Raw genomic sequence first — 14,784 nt, 5'->3', positions numbered from 1 at the left:
ATGAGCACTGTACTGTAGGTTGGGGATACACGATTCAATTCCATTTCCATTCCTGGGGTGACGATTCCATTCTCGATTCAACTCGATTCTCACAGGCATATCAAGTGCAGTGGAACCTTGATTTACGAAATCCTTTTTTGTGCACTTTTCAATTTGCGAACTGTTAGATTGAGCCAGGTGTGCCTTTTGTGTGCGAACCACGTCTCTGTGTTGGAACGCTTCATTTATTCATTTTGTGTCTCGCTGGCAGCTGTTTTGTGCTTGGCTAAGCTGGCTTTGTACCACAGCAAGTTTTTAATTGTGATTAGACTGGACTTTTCTGGAAAAAAGATGTCAGCTATCTTGGATATCAGTACAAAGGTAAAGACTCTTCCAAGAGTACACACACACACGGCTTTACCCTCTTCTCCTCTGTCTGCTCCTTTCTCTCCTCTCGTCAGCTGCTAATTGGATGTTAATGTAAAGTGTTTAAATGTTTATTATTGTAGCAATGTGGTTGTTAAAGTTTAGGATTTGTGTGATTTCTGATAGTTTGTGGGTGCACCGAAGGGACTTGTGTGTACCCGCGTACGTGTTGGCAGAGCTGCGTAGTTTCTTGTTGTAGCAATATGGTTGTTAGAGTTGAGGCTTTTTGTGATTTCCGATCGTTTGTGAGGGCACCAAAGGGACCTCTGTGTATTTATTGGCAGAGCAGCTCACGCAGGACAGTTCAGCTTGTCGTTTTGACTTGTTCATAAAGGGAGCGCTGATCCATCAACCCCTTGTCATTGTTTGAACACAATATACAGTGCTGTGCAGTACTGTGTACAAACATCACTAAAATAGGGACTTTTGTTGAGGCTGGAACCCATTATTCATATATACATTGTTTCTTGTGGAGAAATTTGCTTCACTATACAAACTTTCCTAATTGTGAACCCTATTCGAGAACCAATTCAATCATCAAGCAATATTTATTTATATAGCCCTAAATCACAAGCGTCTCAAAGGGCTGCACAAGCCACAATGACATCCGCGGTAGAGAGCCCACATAAGGGCAAGGAAAAATTCACAACCCCAATGGGACGTCGATGTGAATGACTGAGAAACCTTGGCGAGGACCGGATGCAATCGACGTCGAGTGGGTCTGACATAATATTGTGAAAGTCCAGTCCATAGTAGATCTAACATAATAGTGAGAGTCCAGTCCATAGTGGGGCCAGCAGGAGACCATCCCGAGCAGAGACGGGTCAGCAGCGCAGAGATGTCCCCAACCGATGCACAGGCGAGACCAATTAAGTTTGTAAATCGAGGTTCCAGTGTATAATCAAACTTATTTAAAACAGGTAACCGGTTAAAGTTCCTTATAGCTGCTGACATGTGATGTACTGTATATGTGCAGCGAGTATTATTAAAGTATTCTGATAAGCGTAGAGATGGCCTATAAAACTCACTTTAAAAAATACATTCTTGAATGTTTTCAATTGATTCAGAATCTCCATACAAATAATCGCCATTCGTATTTGAATTTTTTCCGGCACTTCTACTTTATGTAGTCAGCTTTGCACTTTCACAACATTTTGGGTTGACTCAGATCATTGCAGTCATTTATTATGATCTTAATAATAAATAGTGCACACAATTCACAGCAAAAGTTCTCTTGAGGCTGTGTCCACACAAGAAAATCAACTGAAACTCACACTGGCAAGCACTTTTGGTGGCAGAGGCAAGGGGAAATCTTCTATTTACTCTGCAGTTGAGTAAATGGAGGAATAGATTTGATTTGTGTCGCCAGTGTGCAGATAACTGTCAATGTTGTTCCCTCCATAGATCTGTGTTTTAAAAGGGAACTGCACTATTTATTTTTTTTTAATATTGCCTATCATTTACAATCTCTGTGTGAGACGAGAACACACGTTTTTTTGTTATGCATTCTAATTTGTAGAAGACAGCTAACAATGCAGCTAATTGACCTATTCTGCCTATAAAGTGATCTAAAACGTCCAAAAACGTTTTATATACATGCTGTAAGTATATATGTAATGTAGTAACCGGAACATTCATAATAACTAGGAATAATCATGTATTTTGCTCATTTTAGGCACTACATTGGAGCATTAATGTGTTACTGTCTCACATAGGGTAGGGCTAGGCCAGGGGTCGGCAACCTTTACCACTCAAAGAGCCATTTTGGCAAGTTTCACAAATTATAGAAAATAATGGGAGCCACAAAAAAATTTTTTAAATGAAAAACACCGCATACAAAGCTTAAATTGCTTTGTGCTATGTTAACCAGGGGTGTCAGACACACGCACCTTAATATGGAAATTTGATGTTAGTGCGGCCCGTGAGTTTTGAATGAATGGCGCTTGATAGCGTCATACTTGCCAACCCTCTCATTAATTCCGGGAGACTCCGGAATATCAGGGCGTGATGGCACTGCTTTTGGCGCCCTCTACAGCCTGCCCAAACAGTGTACCTGCTCGACCACATGTAGAATGCAGCTTCAGCTTGCTCACGTAAGTGACAGCAAGGCGTACTAGTTCAACAGCCACACAGCTTACACTGACGGTAGCCATATAAAACAACTTTAACACTGGTACGTTACAAATATGCGCCACACTTTGAACCCACACCAAAAAAGAATGACAAACACATTTCTGGAGAACATCTGCACTGTAACACAACATAAACACAACACAACAAATACCCAGAATCCCATGCAGCCTTAACTCTTCCGCTCAACCGACGCACGGAGGGGGGAGGGTTGATGTGTGGGGGGGGTTTGGTGGTAGTGGGGTTGTATAATCAGACCGGAAGAGTTAGGGCTGCATGGGATTCTGGGTATTGGTTGTGGTGTGTTTATGTTGTGTTACCGTGCGGATGTTCTCCAGAAATGTTTTTCATTCTTTTTTGGTGTGGGTTCAGTGTGGCGCATATTTGTAACGTAACAGTGTTAAAGTTGTTTTATACGGCTCCGTCAGTGTAAGCTGTGTGGCTGATGACTAAGTATGCTTTGCTGTCTCCTACGTGTGCAAGTAAAAGCTACATGCAACATGTGGCCGGGCTGGCACACTGTTTGTAAATGCTATAGAGAACAATTACTGCAGTGCAATTAGGGCATGCCCTTAATTTAGTAATTAGAGTGAAAGTAGGATTATATTTGCCCTGGGAGTTTTCTAGGAGAGGCGCTGAGATCCATAAGTCTCCTGGGAAAATTGGGGGGTCGGCAAGTATGCAGCTGAGCCGCATCAGAGTGGTCAAAGAGCCGCATGCGGCTCCGGAGCCGCGGGTTGCCGACCCCTGGGCTAGGCAGTATGGCTGAAAACTGCATCAAGATATATGTGTTTTATGTCGGTCGATAATTTATATTTATTATGACCTATAAAAACGAAGGATCAGTAGAAAAATATATTGAATGTAAATATTTTTGTTTCAAATGTACCCTTCCTCTGATTATAATCCCCTCCTTTAAAGGCAGAAATGAAAGAACACAACCATGGAAAACACAATAAGCCCTTAAAATAAAGGCGCGAAAATAAGGAATATGTAAGAAATGCTTGATAAAGTGTAACTAAATAGTGCAAACTGTGAAAATGGAAGCATAGAGAAACCTGAAAACTTTTTTTTGCAGGTTTAGTGCCAGGACTTTACGGCGGTGCTCTAAAGGGTAGGGCTGGGCCGATAATACGATATCAATATAAAATGCGTTAGATGGAATATTCGATATGTATTTATATTTTTTGGGCGAAAGAAACTAAAAATTATGAAGCAAGATTTGTTTCATGAAGTCACTCGCACTTTGGGAACCCAGGAAACAGGAAGTGCCACTGAGCAATGGGAGGGACACACTAACGGCTAATCATGAAGCACTACACCTTTCCTGCTGCTGTTCGGCTCCCAGCCCCAGACCTTAGTCGAGGAGATCAGGGACTCCTTCCCCCCATGCTAATGTTATCGTTGAGGGGTAACACCTTTCGCCTCACCCGACGATGGGTCTGCTAAGCTCCGCTTTCGGGTCGGAAGGACGAGGCCGCCGATTTGTAACAATTCGGTCGCTTTATTATTATTTCTGCAGGACACAACCAGACACATTTGCCACTACTGCTTCCTCTCCTAACTCTTTCACTCACGTCACCCACCCAACACTCTGACATTCTTAAAGGAGCACACACACTGCAAAAAGTCAGTGTTCAAAAACAAGGGGAAAAAATAAAAAAATTAGGGGTATTTTAAGCCAAAAACATTTGGCTTAAACAAGTAAAATTAGCTAACCTCAATGAACCCAAAATACCTTAAAATAAGTATATTCTCACTAATAGCAAGTGTACTACTATATGAGTACATATTTTCTATTGGCTCATTGAAAATAAAACCGCAAAGTTCATTTGGCTGTCATCTGTTTTAATCATGAGACACAATTGTGGTGAAGTGAATTATATTTATATAGTGCTTTTCTCTAGTGACTCAAAGCACTTTACATAGTGAAACCCAATATCTAAGTTACATTTAAACCAGTGTGGGTGGCATTGGGAGCAGGTGGGTAAAGTGTCTTGCCCAAGGACACAACGTCAGTGACTAGGATGGCGGAAGCGGGGATCGAACCTGGAACCCTCAAGTTGCTGGCACGGCCACTCTACCAACCGAGCTATACAGCTATATAAGTCATTTTTTCATGCTTGAAATAAGAAATTATTACTTTAAAAAAAGTAGTTTTATACTTGTGAGTGTTGATGACACAGCTTTGCAACAGTTAATATTCTAGTTTCAAGCATGTTTTACTCAATATAGGTCATAACATCTCAGCAACAAGCTGTAATATCTTACTGAGATCATTTAGGACCAAAACCCTTAAAACAAGTAAAACACTAACATAAAATCTGCTTAGTGAGAAGAATTGTTTTATCAGACAGAAAATAAGCAAATATCACCCTTATTTGAGATATTTCATCTTACTTAGATTTCAGTTTTTGCAGTGCACACATACGCTACTCTCATAACACTTGTGTGGTTGCGCCGTCTTTCTGTCTTGCTGTGGATTCTCTGCATGGAGTAAGACGAGGAACTGTGATATCTTGATACATCAACTCAATACCAGAAAGTTGGTTGTAATGCAGACAGTGCGGCAACATCTTGTCACTTCCAATGTGTCTGTTTAATTAATTGCTTCCCAAAGTGCTCTGTGTAGTGTTCAATTGCTTATACACTACTGCCGTCTAGTGCAGGGGTCGGCAACCCAAAATGTTGAAAGAGCCATATTGGACCAAAAATACAAAAACAAATCTGTCTGGAGCCGCAAAAAATGAAAAGCCATATTACATGTGTCATGAGATATAAATGTAATTAAGAGGACTTAAAGGAAACTAAATGACCTCAAATATAGCTACAAATGAGGCATAATGATGCAATATGTACACATCGCTAGCTTAAATAGCATGTTAGCATCGATTAGCTTGCAGTCATGCAGTGACCAAATATGTCTGATTAGCACTCCACACAAGTCAATAACATCAACAAAACTCACCTTTGTGCACTCATGCACAACGTTAAAAGTGTGGTGGACAAAATGAGACAGAAAAAGTGGCATAAAACACGTCCTAGAAAGTCGGAGAAAGTTGTACATGTAAACAAACTATACGGTGAGTTCAAGGACCGCCAAAATAAGTAGGACAAAACAGCGCTCGCCAAATACTCGAATCAGTAAAGCATGTTTAATATAAACAGTGTGATTTATAACAATTAGCGAGGTTTGTGTCATGTTTGTCCTCCTACAGAAAACATTCTAAAACAAAAAAAATAGATTCTTTTTCCCCTCATCTTTTTCCATTCTTCATACATTTTTGAAAAATCTCCAGAGAGCCACTAGGGCGGCGCTAAAGAGCCGCATGCGGCTCTAGAGCCGCGGGTTGCCGACCCCCGGTCTCGTGTCTCAAATCTGCAACTGCCTTCAATTCTACTTTATTTTATTACCTTAGTAATAAAATATTAGTAATTAAATACATCTTATTACCCTGCTTATCCTACCTGGCTACCAGACACTCTCTCCACTGATAAATAGCACTGTTGGTAAGTTGGACATTGTTTTACTTTATTTATTGGTAGGCTTAAATAAGTCAATAGTATTAATTATCGATGGTGATCAATATAAAAAATGTTTACTGTGATATAGTTTTCAGCCATATCGCCCAGCCCTACTAAAGGGTGAGCGCAGTGTGGTATTACTGGTCTTAGTGGGGACGAGCGCCTTGCGTCATTTACAGACCACATTGGTCGGACTAATAGATATTTTTTTTAAATCCTTTTTTCACTCCATGTAAAGAATCAATCGCCACACAATAAGATGGCGCAACCAAACTTGATAGTTGATACTGTTAACCTGATTGGCTGTTAGCGTGTCACTCCCACTGATCAGTGATCACTTCCTGTGTTACCAGAGAGCGAGTGCCTTTGTCCAGGTAACCAACCTTGCTTTGCAACTTCCACTTTCTTCTAACATATAAGATGGAAAAAAATCTCAAACATTTTATCCCAACGTATTTTCTATTGATATCAATCACCTGTCTATCGTGGTATATATTGATTTTGTTTTATCGCCCAGCCCTAACATAAGGATTTTTATTGTTTGTATTTGATGTCTTTTTAATCAATTTTTCATCTTTTTCCAGAATAATAAGGAGCAGACTCTACATCTCATCATAATTAGTGCCATGTTTTGCAATGTAAGTCTTCTTCATCCACCAAATTGTGTATAATCCAAAATGTGGGGGAGGACCCTTGGAAGTCAAACTCAAATCTTTAAAAAAAAAAATCATATTTATAATTGATTAGTTGTAAAACTTCTAAATACTTTTCGCCATTGTTTAACTGGGGACCAGCACCATGTAAAGAAGTGTGTGCTCCACCTAGTGGTAAGATTTAAAAAAAAAATCCAATTATATTAGTCCATATACAGCGCCAGTTCCTGATTTTTAAAGGTGCCATGTGTAATAATGTGGCCAGAAATGGTACTGCAATCACGGCCAAAATTCTGTAGTCCCCTCCCACTCTCCATGACTGAGGTTGCTAGTTACGAATCTTACTCCAAGGAACTTAAAATGGCAATCGACAAGTCCAACGCTGTAGGTTTCTCTTGTTTATGCTTCTTGCAAGGTGGCTTACTAAGGAGTTATGCCACATTTTACTGATGTCCATTAGCCAAATGTATTTGTAAAGTTACGCAGCAATATTTTCGCGGGGAATCGGGACAGATTGTTGGCATTACACTGCTAAAATGTCTAGTTTGACCGCACGGACCACCATCGAAATAATTATATATAATAATGTATATATGATATATCGCATAGGCCAGGGGTCGGCAACCTTTACCACTCAAAGAGCCATTTTGGCAAGTTTCACAAATTAAAGAAAGTGATGGGAGCCACAAAAAAAATTTACAATTTAAAATGAAAAACACTGCATACAGAGCTTAAATGCTTTGTGCTATATTAACCAGGGGTCTCCGACACACGCACCGGCACGCACTTTAATGTGGACATTTGATGTTAGTGCAGCCCGCGAGTTTTGAATGAATGGCGCTTGATAGCGTCATACTTGCCAACCCTCTCATTTTTCCCCGGGAGACTCCCGAATATCAGAGAGTGATGACACCGCCCTCTACAGTCTGCCCTAACAGTGTACCTGCTTGACCACACGTAAGTGACAGCAAGGCGTACTACCTCAGCAACCACACATCTTACACTGACGGTGCCAATACCCAGAATCCCATGCAGCACTAACTCTTCCGTACTAGTTCAGCAACCACACATCTTACACTGACGGTACCAATACACATCTGACACTGACGGTACCAATACACATCTTACACTGACGGTACCAATACCCAGAATCCCATGCAGCACTAACTCTTCCGCTCAACCAACGCAAGGAGAGGGGGGGGGGGTTGATGTGTGGGGGGGTTGTGGTAGCGGGGTGTATAATCTAGACCGGAAGAGTTAGGACTGCATGGGATTCTGGGTAATGGTTGTGTTGTGTTTATGTTGTGTTACAGTGCAGATGTTCTCCAGAAATGTGTTTTTCATTCTTTTTTGGTGTGGGTTCACAGTGTGGCGCATATTTGTAACGTAACAATGTTAAAGTTGTTTGATACGGCTACCGTCAGTGTAAGCTGTGTGGCTGATGAGTAAGTATGCTTTGCTGTCTCCTGTGTGTGCGATTAATAACAACATGCAACATGCGGCTGGACTGGCACGCTGTATGTAAATGCTATAGAGGACAATTACTGCAGTGCAATCAGGGCACGCCCTTTATCTAGTATTTATAGTCTAAATAGGATTATTTTTTCCCTGGGAGTTATTTATGAGAGACACTGAGATCCATAAGTCTCCTGGGAAAATCGGGGGGTCGGCAAGTATGTAGCTGAGCCGCATCAGAGTGGTCAAAGAGCCGCATGCGGCTCCGGAGCCGCGGGTTGCCGACCCCTGGCATAGGCCTACTTTGATGGCAAGCCAAAGCCAACACTTAAATTACCGCCACATTTCATTCAGCATAACTCCATGTTGCATCCAACCTGACGCACTGCATTCTCTTCCATGTAGGGATGATGTTTGATAAGAAATTATCGAGTTCGAGTCTATTATCGAATCCTCTTATCGAACCGATTCCTTATCGATTCTCTTATCGAGTCCAGATAGGTTGTTGTATATGGAAAAAAACACACAATATTTGGTTTAACAAAAGCTCACTTTTATTATATAAGAAAACAATTTAATCTAATAAATAAATAAATATTGACTGTTACTCCCCTAATAAAATAAAATAAATAAACATTGACTGTTGTTACCCAAAGTATATTAAGTGGGATTTTTCAGAAAAACAAATATATACAATAACACAAAAACAACCTGTCTCTGTGATCACTATAGGTGTATAAATAATAATATAGTGTTAAATAAAATCAGTCCCTTGGGCACAACACTGGAAATAATACAGCTCTCCAAAAAGTGCACTTCTGCTGCTATTTGACATAACTGTTTGTTATGATGCTTTGACATTTTTGCACTTTAAAGAAAGAAAGAAAATTCTATGAAGAGAAAAGTTGTTTGCAAATGTGGTTACAATGCTAAAAAATGAAAAGTTAAAGCTAAAAAAAGAAATACACTTTATTGAGTTAACATTATTTCTTTATAGGGGGAAAGATGTTGAGCTAGGGAATATAACAACTACACTACCCAGCATGCAACGGGAGTGACGAGCATGCGCGGTAGCCCCGAAAAGTGTTGTTGCATGTCGTCACCCGTGAAAGTAAACGTCAAGAACTCAGCCAACACGCCTCGTCTGCATTATTTATAATTAGACAGACAACACATTTACAGTGTGAAAAACAAAAGTTAAAAAAGGGAGATGTGTTGTATATATATGTATTTTCTGCGGTTGCTTTAAGAACGTTGCGCCAGCTGCCGTAAAGGAGGTACGTTGCTAGCCTGGTTGCTATGTTTCCGGTGGGTCGTAAAAGTGTTCTTCATGAGTTTGTACCCTGCTCAAATCTCTCAGTAAAGTTATTCATTGGATTATACCTTTTGTTTTGAACTTTATTACACCTTGCAGCGCTTTTTCCCGTCCATTGTTTTCCTGCTTTCGCTATCTGCGCCTAATGACTGAGCTACGTGACTGATTTATTGTGATGTCCCACGGAGCATTTCTGGTCGGGACGGGATTCGTTCCGAGGGATTCGAATAAAGAACCAACTCTTTTCTTTACTATAGTGGTCTCGATAACGGGTACCGGTTCTCAAAAAGGGATTCGAGTCCGAGGACTCGGTTATTTTCTTATCGAACAACCGGGAAAACCGGTTTCGAGTATCATCCCTACTTCCATGTATCACCATCATTCAGTGCAGAGTGCAATTCTATGAGACAACCAACGTTACGCATAAAACATATAGCCTACTACCATGAATTGATTTACGTGGACCCCGACTTAAACAAGTTGAAAAACTTATTCGGGTGTTACCATTTAGTGGTCAATTGTACGGAATATGTACTGTACTGTACAATCTACTAAGTTTCAATCAATCAAAACCATGTCAATACACAAAGTACAAAATCATTACATGTAATGCATTATATTGTGCCAAGCAAATGCCACCCCATATGTGCTGGATGTACATACAGTACCAGAAACCGCGATTAGCCGTGCTAATGTTGGAACGCGTTTCCTCAGCGTATCTGCATATTGAGAACGAAATAGGCACTGAAACTACTCATATCCACATAGGTTTTATTTTTCGAAAATATATTTTGCCCTGACAGTTGGATGACACATCGACATACAGGCTAACGGGCATTCCCCCGTTGGCCTGTATGTCGATGTGTCATTGACCGGGCTAGCATGCTAATAAGCATTACACTAGTGTGATGGTGCTTCGCTCCTAAGCATTCGTTGCACGAGCATACTAGCTTTGGTAGACAAGGTCATAGACTGTATTGGACAATATAGTTTACATACGAAATGTCCTTTTCCATTTATTACAAGTAATAGAAAAACGTAAATGCCTTACTTGCCTATCAAGGAGGAAATTAGCAAGTTTGGCGTCAGATGAAAAAAAAATTATCCGCCTTCAATCGTCTCCATCTTCCAAAGGCATCACAGATACAAATCCTCGTTTTGTTCCTGGCTTTGTCATTAATAAGTTGAGAATCGTAACGACGCCTTTTAGATTTACTAAGGTCTGACATGTTTAGTAACTTTACCAGTGGCAGTAGCCAGACAAAGGTGGCGGTGCGTAACTGGTAACCTGGATGTGACACACTTACAGACTTTCTAATTGGTCAAACGGCGGGGGGCGGGGCATCGAAATGAAAACAATAAGATTTCGGGGCTGCAAATCAAATTTTTAAATGAACATATCCCGGCTGAACTACTGTCATCAGTTATAGAGGTATTCGAAAAGAACATGATTTATTAATGCCTTTTGTCATATCAGGGCCATTTAATGATGACTTGACATGAAATTATTACATATGGCACCTTTACCCTCCTCATACAATAAGCTGTGAGTGCAAGCTACATACCGTATTTTTCGGACTATAAGTCGCAGTTTTTTTCATAGTTTGGGACCCGTTACCTCCCTGCTTGGCACTCAGCATCAAGGGTTGGAATTGGGGGTTAAATCACCAAAAATGATTCCCGGGCGCGGCCACCGCTGTTGCTCACTGCTCCCCTCGCCTCCCAGGGGGTGATCAAGGGTGATGGGTCAAATGTAGAGAATAATTTCGCCACACCTAGCGTGTGTGTGACAATCATTGGAACTTTAACTTTGTGTGCCATGTTGTTCCAGACCACAGCAAACTTTACCCAGCTTGCCAAAGATTGTAATAAATCCATTAGAAGACAGCTTGTCGTTTCCTTTAACTTGGACACACACATCTACTGTATTTTTCGGACTATAAGTTGCAGTTTTTTTTTCATAGTTTGGCCGGGGGTGCGACTTATTATACTCAGGAGCGACTTATGTGTGAAATTATTAACACATTACCATAAAATATCAAATAATATTATTTAGCTCATTCACGTAAGAGACTAGACGTATTAGATTTCATGGGATTTAGCGATTAGGAGTGACAGATTGTTTGGTAAACGTATAGCATGTTCTATATGTTATAGTTATTTGAATGACTCTTACCCTAATATGTTACGTTAACATACCAGGCACGTTCTCAGTTGGTTATTTATGCCTCATATAACGTACACTTATTCAGCCTGTTGTTCACTATTCTTTATTTATTTTAAATTGCCTTTCAAATGTGTTGGGTTTATTCAAATAGATTTCCCCCAAAAATGCGACTTATACTCCAGTGCGACTTGTACTCCGAAAAATACGGTAGTCAACAATAAAAGGTTTAAAAAAAAAAAAAAATACTAGCACTTTGAAAGCAAAATATTGCTTTGTGTAAAACCATCCGTTGCTATTTACTGGTATTATTTCACGTTACATTTTTAGCAAAGCTGTAATTAAAAAGTGTAGTAAATGTTGGCGGGTTTCTCACACCTTTTCTGAGACGTTTGCTCGCTTTTCCATTTCCAAGGGTCCTTGTGTTGTAAGCTGCCTCTGACTGTGTGCGTTTGTTTGTGTGCTTTCAGCCCGTAGACTCAATGGCTCACGATGCGGCCATTGATTGGTTGATGAAGATAAAAGCGCCTGAGCTGGAGTCTCGCGTCATGTCACAGACAACCCTCTTGCTGGGTTACTCGTCCTTGCGCTACATCTTCAGAGATTGTAAGACGCCGTCAAAGAACAAGTGTGGAGTGAACGAAAGCATGCAAATATCAGAATTGTCGTCAGTCTATAGCTTTTTAAAACCATTTTAGCTATTACAAATGAAACATACTCAAGCCAGCAGCACACATCTTTTCTTTGTTTTCTAATACATTTATTTATCAATAAATCAAAGTTTATTTATATAGTCCTTAATCCCAGAATGCTTCAAAGGGCTGTACAAACCACAACGACATCCTCTGCTCTGATTCCACATCAAGGCAAGAAAAAACTCAACCCAATGGGCACAATGAGAAACCTTGGAAGGTGACTTGTGACGTTTAGCTTCGCTGGCTTCATATTTTCCGTGTGATTGTAGCTAATCAGGTAGCGTCGGCGTACAGCAGGTGCCTTCCCTCCTCACAGCGCACCTTGACCGAGTCTGTTTTGGATTGGAATGCTTGAGACGAACGCAGGGTTATTTTTTCGCCAGTGTTTGTCTTTTAGCAACATAACTCAAACAATTATTAAGATTTTGAAAAGAAACAATTCCAGGCCTCGAATTTAACCACTGCAACTGCGGCAAAAGCCGCGACCGCCCTCTTCATTTGCTGTGATGCCTTAAAAAAATGTACCAACATCTGCAGCAAGAACATGTCGTGACAGCCCTTGACTTTTGACTTGTTATTGGACTAGGGATGTAACAATATCTAACAAAAATGTTCAATTTCAGTATTAATCCCACTTGTGATCCTGTTCTCCATATCTACTGAATGGTGGCACATGGCTTTCATCGTATCCGCTTTTACAAATGGTTGATTTATATAGGCTAGTAAGGTAAAGTTTTGTACCTAAAAATTTCATCAGAGGTGTCATGTGATGTTAGCGTGACGTCGTGTGTGACGTGTTATATGGATTTTTGGTGTCCCCATACAACCATATAACACGTCCAGTGTTTCCCATAAACTGCCAAGATACCTGTGGCGGTGGGGGCGTGGCTATGGGTGTGGTCACCATGACATCGAGTAATTTGCATAATTTACTACAATGATATGATTTTCTCTAAAAAGGCTCAAAAAATTTATACTTACTAATTAATAACAGTTTTGTTTTAAACGTCCATCCATCCATCCATTTTACAATATAATTACAACACTTTATGTACATATTTATATACAGATTTGAACAATAAGTTATTCACTGATATATATTTATTAATTGTGGTTCTTACAAAAATATATCTTATAAAATATAAAAGCTAAAATGTCTCAAAGCTCTGCCCCTTTAATTAGTGCATACTAAATAATTTAACTTTAGCCTACTACTACAACCATATTATTTACCAGCAACATAAAGTGAAACAGAGGCAGAGGTGTCCTGCCACAGTCAGTAACAAATAAACAGAAAACAGTAGTGGTGGTAGATAGACACAAAGCTTCATCAAACATCTGATCCACTGAACAAAGAGCTCCAAAAATCTTGATCCTACACTTCTCTTTTGTAAAGTAAATCTGAACAGCCGATATGGGCATCTACATCAACTATATGATTTGCCTGAGAAGCTTGACAGGACACAAAAAAAAAAAAAAATTACCATTTAAAAAAAAAAATATATATATATATATACCGGTGTGTGTATATATATATATGTATATATATATATATATATATATATATATATATATATATATTTTATTTTTGTGGCGGCCTTAATTCTTTCGTGGCGGGCCGCCACAAATAAGTGAATGTGTGGGAAAGACTGCTTACTAATTAATAATAACAGTTTTGTTTTAAACGTCCATCCATCCATCCATTTTACAATATAATTACAACACTTTATGTACATATTTATATACAGATTTGAACAATAAGTTATTCACTGATATATATTTATTAATTGTGGTTCTTACAAAAATATATCTTATAAAATATAAAAGCTAAAATGTCTCAAAGCTTTGCCCCTTTAATTAGTGCATACTAAATAATTTAACTTTAGCCTAATACTACAACCATATGATTTACCAGCAACATAAAGTGAAACGGAGGCAGAGGTGTCCTGCCACAGTCAGTAACAAATAAACAGAAAACAGTAGTGGTGGTAGATAGACACAGAACTTCATCAAACATCTGATCCACTGAACAAAGAGCTCCAAAAATCTTGAACTTTAGACTGCCATCAGTTTTACTCCCTACACTTAACCATGTGTTTCCTACTGCCTGCAGACTTTGCACACTTTGTTATATACACTTGTTGTGTTTCTAATATAAATACATTTAATAAAGTCAAATACAAATAAGGCAACAAGAGAAGTATCCTACACTTCTCTTTTGTAAAGTAAATCTGAACAGCCTATATGGGCATCTACATCTACTATATGATTTGCCTGAGAAGCTGGAGAGGACACAAAAAAAATATATATATATATTTTTAAATTATTATATATATTTTTAATTTATTTTTATTTTATTTGTGGCGGACGTAATTCTTTCGTGGCGGGCCGCCACAAATAAATGAATGTGTGGGAAACCCTGACGTCACGCTAACATCACGT

General features: G+C 39.5%; 1 protein-coding gene across 2 annotated transcripts in view; it reads left to right on the top strand.

The window, feature by feature from the left end:
- Positions 1-14,784, top strand: part of ttc3 (tetratricopeptide repeat domain 3) — a 68,917-nt gene that overhangs the window by 9,746 nt on the left and 44,387 nt on the right. For both annotated transcript variants that reach the window (XM_062049082.1, XM_062049080.1), the window contains exons 6-7: positions 6,645-6,698; positions 12,118-12,253. In XM_062049082.1, coding sequence (XP_061905066.1) covers positions 6,645-6,698; positions 12,118-12,253 — 190 coding nt within the window. The remainder of the gene's footprint in view (positions 1-6,644; positions 6,699-12,117; positions 12,254-14,784) is intronic.

The sequence above is a fragment of the Entelurus aequoreus genome, linkage group LG05, assembly GCF_033978785.1.
Source record: "Entelurus aequoreus isolate RoL-2023_Sb linkage group LG05, RoL_Eaeq_v1.1, whole genome shotgun sequence".
Taxonomy (NCBI): Eukaryota; Metazoa; Chordata; class Actinopteri; order Syngnathiformes; family Syngnathidae; genus Entelurus; species Entelurus aequoreus.
The sequence above is the reverse complement of the archived record's forward strand: the minus strand, read 5'-3'. Positions and strand labels throughout refer to the sequence as shown.